The sequence below is a fragment of the Stegastes partitus genome, unplaced genomic scaffold (genome assembly GCF_000690725.1).
Source record: "Stegastes partitus isolate 25-593 unplaced genomic scaffold, Stegastes_partitus-1.0.2 Scaffold784, whole genome shotgun sequence".
NCBI classification, from domain to species: domain Eukaryota; kingdom Metazoa; phylum Chordata; class Actinopteri; family Pomacentridae; genus Stegastes; species Stegastes partitus.
Window position 1 is genome coordinate 86,673 of NW_007578515.1, and position 6,000 is coordinate 92,672.

General features: G+C 40.0%; 1 protein-coding gene across 3 annotated transcripts in view; it reads left to right on the forward strand.

Annotated features, from left to right (window-relative positions):
* Positions 1–6,000, forward strand: part of deptor (DEP domain containing MTOR-interacting protein) — a 48,183-nt gene that overhangs the window by 22,313 nt on the left and 19,870 nt on the right. For all 3 annotated transcript variants that reach the window (XM_008292086.1, XM_008292088.1, XM_008292089.1), the window contains exon 5: positions 64–242. In XM_008292086.1, coding sequence (XP_008290308.1) covers positions 64–242 — 179 coding nt within the window. The remainder of the gene's footprint in view (positions 1–63; positions 243–6,000) is intronic.

Consider the following 6,000-nt stretch of genomic DNA (forward strand, 5'->3'; position numbering starts at 1 on the left):
CCGCTCCTCGGTCTCAGTTTCTGAACCGGTAAGTAACTAGATGATGCTCTCTCTTCTCCACAGACTAATGAACACAGAGAACAACCTACTACAGACCAGAGAGGAGGAGAATGTTTCATTTGAGCGGACGCTGGTGGCCTCAGAGTTCATCGACTGGCTGCTGCAGGAGGGCGAGATGGCGACCCGGGAGGAGACGGAGCAGCTGGGACGGAGGCTCCTGGAGCACGGCATCATCCAGCATGGTGAGGACGGAGGGAGGCTGCTGATCACACTGTTTGATTATCAGGACTGGAACGGGTTGTCTCTACATGCAGGCAATATTTTAATATGAGGGATTGTCTGTGATTGTGGAAAACACACAGAGAATTTGTTCAGTTCTTCCCTCAAACGGGGATTTTCAAGTGAAGGTTCAGTGACTAAGCATCAGAGTTTTGGTTTTCTGTGTATGGAGCTGTGGATATACTGTGTTTTGTCTCATTGTTTTAGCTTTGCAATATGTACTTTGAATGAATCTAATAGTGGTTTACTCTCATGAACGTCACTTGTAGCTGCAGCAAGTGGCTGATTTCAGTGAAAAAAGTAGCAGCCAAGCTCAAAACATCAGACATATTTAGCTACTGCTTAGTGAGCACAAGTAAATATCGAAGTAAACTTTTTAAATGTTGGAAAAAATATACAAATTTAAAAAAAAAAAGGTAGTTAGGTTAGTTTTGGCCATGTGCTATGGAGCGAATAAACTAGACAGAAGAAGGTGTTATAGGTTATGTTGGCTATATTATGGAAGCCGAGAGCGGTCATGGTCGCACATTTTTTTAAAACGGCGTTTTCTCGAGATAACGAGATAATTATCCCGTTGACAGTTTCGGCTGTCACTTCAGCCTTCATCAGAAGTTGTCGGACTCCCTGGTGTGACGTATCTTATATAGACAGCTGACCGGGAACTCCGACATGACGTGTCATGAGAACAGCTGACCGGGCACGACAGCTTACAATGAAGCGCTGGTGCCCGGTCTGGTCTGTCCTCCGGCCCCCCGCTGGTGACTGAGGATGGAATCCATCCTGGACCGGGCACGAGCGGGCAAACACAAACACCAATTATCTCGTTTTCACGAGAAAACGATTCTTGTTATCCCGAGATAACGAGAAAATTAACTCGTTGTCTCAAGAAAACGGCGAAGAAAGAACAGTAGCGGAAAACGACCGCTCTCGGCTTCTGTAGGATATCACAGCTAAAAGGGGGGGAAAAAAAGACATTTTCATCTCTCATGTACATTCACTCTTTTTCAAAAAAAAAAACCAGTGAGCATTGGTGGAGACCAAATCAGAGCTACAAGTAGAGTTAGTATTGGACTTGCATTCAACAGGTGCCTAGAAACACGACTTCATGAATCATAATGGTGCTGCAGAACTGCTTTAATCAGGAAGTACAGGTTTGATATTGTTATTAAATGCCAAAGGTCAAATAGTAATTTACACATGCATCCAACAGTTTTAGCATTTTTTTTGCTGCGTCTGCTCAAACCAGCTTTAACTGACTGGGAGCTGTGCTGATGACAGACTGATGGACTGTGAGTGATCCGGGGCGACAGCAGAGCCAGTCGTCCCTGCAGTCAGATCCCAGCTTGCGTCTTTGTGATCCTGGTACAAACAGCTCCTCCTTAACCTGAGGACTTTGGCATCATGTAGCTCCGTGTGTCTTTGATCTTTTAACTTTTACAGTCTGATAACCGATGTGGGTGTTTAATTACAGTCCTGTCAAACACATGCCGTCAACTTGAGTAAAAGATTTGTCACATGCGAGGAACCAGTTTAGCAGAAATGTCTGGATTGATCTTGATGGTGCTACAGTACCGTTTTTAATAAAAATGCACAAAAAACAGATTAACATGATTTCTGATGGGCGACTGTAAACTTTCAAATGATGGATCTGCTCATTTTGGGCTTCGAGCTATTTCAAACTGACCCACATTCTATCTCACACTGACCAAGATTGAATTTCACACCCCACGAGTCTTGATTCTGTCTTGTCTCCTGACCTCGACCTGACCTGACTCGAGGCTGCGTTCAAGAGCGATTCGAGTTACAGAATGTTACTGAGTAATGAACATGAGGAAAGTGTAACCTCAGGGTCACGTGACTCAAGAGGTCGGCGCGTTGTTTTGACTTCACGGCCTGGAGTGGTGCCCGTTATGTTATCTGTGAATATAAACAGTATGTGCACTTGTTTGTGTTTGGTTTGGATTATAGTCTGAGCAGTGGAAGAGGCGCTTTAAAGTATTACCAGCTGAAGCATCAGTACAGAAATCAGACAAACTTAATTAACGAGTTCTACACAAATCCCGTCAGCGTTGGACAATATGTGTTCTATAACTCGTGTGCTGTGCTGTGGCTGGTTGAGGTACACGAATCTGTTATATGAAGTAATATTTTATTTATTGTAATTTTAAATGTGTATTGTTTAGTTAAATAATATTTAATGAATGTTAAACTATATTTAATTATAATAGAGGAATATTATATTTTAGTATAAAACTAGAAAAATCCAATAAAAGATCATTTTATTGTTCTTTTTACCCTCAAAGTGATTCTCTGCTTAACTCAGGAACATTATAAATAGAAAGCACCGTCAGAAACGTGTGATCGGGTGGAGTCAGGTGGAGTCGGGTTCTCTTTCTTGAAAGGATTTTTCTGCATTTATACATTTGAGTTCACAAGCATGTAGGTTTTTTTGTGTTTTTGTTTTTAACCGTCCGTCATCATGCTGAAATGAGTCAGTGACGTACCCCAATACATCCCAATAAGCCGTTAGAAGTTTTAAAAAAACTATTTGCTGGTTCTGACTCGCTGCAGTGCATCAAGGAAACGGTCGGATAACATACGTGGACTGATTCTGATGCCACTTTTACTCAGTATGGTGGAAGAGAAACTGCACGTGTAAATACAAACATGTTAAAAGTCCCGTTAGCTAAATAATAACAAATAATGTCAATGCTAAGTCAGGTTAGCATTGACATTATTTAGCCACAATATCACAAAGTACATTGCAGCACAAGGCCCATTTTCAGTGCCATTTACTCAGAAATTTGAATCACACAGATAAAGTTTTAATTAACATCCATGTGACCGAGGCCTCCGTCGATGCGTCCTCTCTGGTTGTTTGTCAGCAACCGACAACCAAAGCGTTTATCTCAGTAACTTTAATAGAACGTCGCTGTTTCTTCTTCGTGTGCAGTTTATTCAGACACGTCGTCTCCAGCTGTGAATGTGTGTTTTCCTCAGTAAATCAGGCCAATTAAAGCATAATAACCGGCAGCTGCTGGAATGCTGCAGCGTGCAGTCGTCTTCTGACAGGGCGAGGCTTTAAAGCTGTTTTTTTAAAACCACTTTGACATTCAGATTTGGTCCTGCAGTTGTTGTAACTCTCCTTTGTTCGGTTCATCCCTGACTGTGCACGTTTAACATTTTGTTTGACAATGAGTGGAATGAGTTTTTGTTTGAGTCACGGCGTGGAAGTTTGATTTGCCGCTGATGTCTGCGGCTCACAGCCGTCCCATTAAATTAGACTGCATGTTGGTGCTGAGAAGCCACGCTGTAAATAACGACAGTTTCTCTTGTTCTTTTGATAAATTACAGATGTTAACTAGTTACATCACAGAAAAAGGTCTTGATTTAAATGTCAACCATAAACCAACCGGACTGCATAATATCCACAAAAATCTGTTTTTATAAATGGTATTTCATTCTTGAATTATTTTTGACCATAAAATTTCAGCTAAATTCTGTTAAAACTAGCAAAATATTGTTATTTCACAGATATTTGTCATTACGTGTTTGAAAAATTATGTATGTTAAAGACTTAAAAATGTTAAAAATATTAATGTTTAAACTGCTACTTTACAGATTTTCACTGTTTTGTTAAATGACAGACACTAACTTGCAAAATCACAGAAAAAAAGTCTTAATTTACATTGATTGTAAAAAAATAAATAAATAAAAACAACAACAACAACAAAAAACTTGCCAAACTTTGCATAATAAAAAAATCAGCATTTTTATAAATAGAATTTCAGTCATTTACAATGTGTGGCTATAAAATTGCTATATTTTTATTCTATTAAAATTAGCACAAATATTGTTATTTCACAGACATTTGCTATTATTTAAAAGAAAAATATGTATATTAAAGTTTAGAAAAAATTGTCAATATAAAAATTAAACCATTATTTTATAGATTATCTTTGTTTTGTTAAATTACATATAATACATTTTAAAAGCTGAGAAAAATTACATTAAAAAAAACGAAACAAAAACAGACCAAAAGTGTACATGATGTCCAGATCAAATATCTATATGTATATATATATATTTTACATATAATAATCTATTCTTTTGCCATATATGACTGTAAAATTACTGAGTTTTACCACATTTGAATCAGCTCAAAAATAGAATTATATCACAGATATTTGCCGTAATTTTCACAGTTTTTATAGTTTTTAGCTATTTTTTAAAAACATGTTTTTCTGACACCTTTGCTGCCAGATTTTTACCATTGATTTCCTTTTTTGTTGTTGTTTTTTGTTGTTGTTTGTTGCAGTGCACATGACCTCAGAGCTGCAGGTTTTCATGTTTTGTTCATGCACATTATACATTTGTTCAGTCTTTTAGTTACGGGGGAGACATGTCGCTGTATTTTAAGTGACAGAGTAAATCATAGTAAGTCCAGCCATTGAACAGTGTAGTCTTTAACATCGCTGGTGGTTTGCATGTTGAAGGACTTTGCAGTAGATTACAGACCGTCTACAGCCGTAAGCAGCGTCATAAAAACGCCACTTCTCTATGTCGCACTGCTGTCATCTGAATACGTCAAACAGAGAGAAAACGATTCCTTACAGGAGAAAGAGAATAAATATAGAAACAATGAAGGGATGTTGATCATGTGATGAAGTCCTTTCTGCCCTCTCTCCCCTTTTGCTGCTCCTCTTCTGCCCGAGTGCTTCTCATCACACGCCACGTCCATCTGCTCTCTTTTTCCTTCTCTCGCTCGCTTCCGTCCGATCCCCCGTCCCTCTGGAGCCGTAGTCGAGCCGAGCATCTCCAGGGTCGAGGAATGCGGCGCTACGAAACACACAAGAAACGCACACATACACGGCGGCGGCGGCGGCGGCGGTGTGTTGTCACTTCACTTAGTGAATGTAATGCAGCGCCGATCTGCTTCCTGCCGGCCTCAAACACACTTCACAGTGTCATCCTCCCCGAGGACATCACTGCTCTAGTGTTACGTAGATGATATGTGGACTTTACACTGGGAATGTTGTTTTTACGCTCTCGTGTTACAGAGCGGAGGATCATTTATAATAATCTGGTTTTATAGGTTATGTTTGTGCAGCTCTCAGTTCCCATTAGAAACACATTATAAAGAGCGTAGAGGGCCAGTTAGCCAGCCAGTCTTTGTTTCTGCTTTCTGCTCTGTAGGCCAGAGGTCACACATTCATGATACATAGACGGTCTGAATGCATCCACTTTGTGTTTAATGTGGAAGTTGTTTTCTATACTATACCTATAAATCAGGCCCAAAAGGTTACCGCCTGTCTGCAGTGAGTGAAAGTTGCGTTTAATGAACAAATGAAGCCGTCAGAGTGGAGTCGACGTATCGCTGTGGTAAAGGATGGAGCAGCAGGAGGCTGTGGTCACACTGGGCAAAGCTTTGAACAGCAACGACAAAGAAACCAGCGTTTCACCTCCGTTCATGAACGTTCAGAGGAGTTAAAACATGCCAAAGGCTGATCCACAGAATAGAAGGACTTAGTCGCGTTGCATCTGCAAAACAGCGGGTGAACTAACTACAGTGTGTGTTACAATCATGAATGGAAGCTAAATGATAACAAAATGACAATTAGTAGAAATGCAGTTAATAAATGCGTAATTGGGTAGCATGCACTGATACAGGTTGATCACTGACCTTTACTGTGTTCATTCCAAGCAGTTTCCATGAATTCG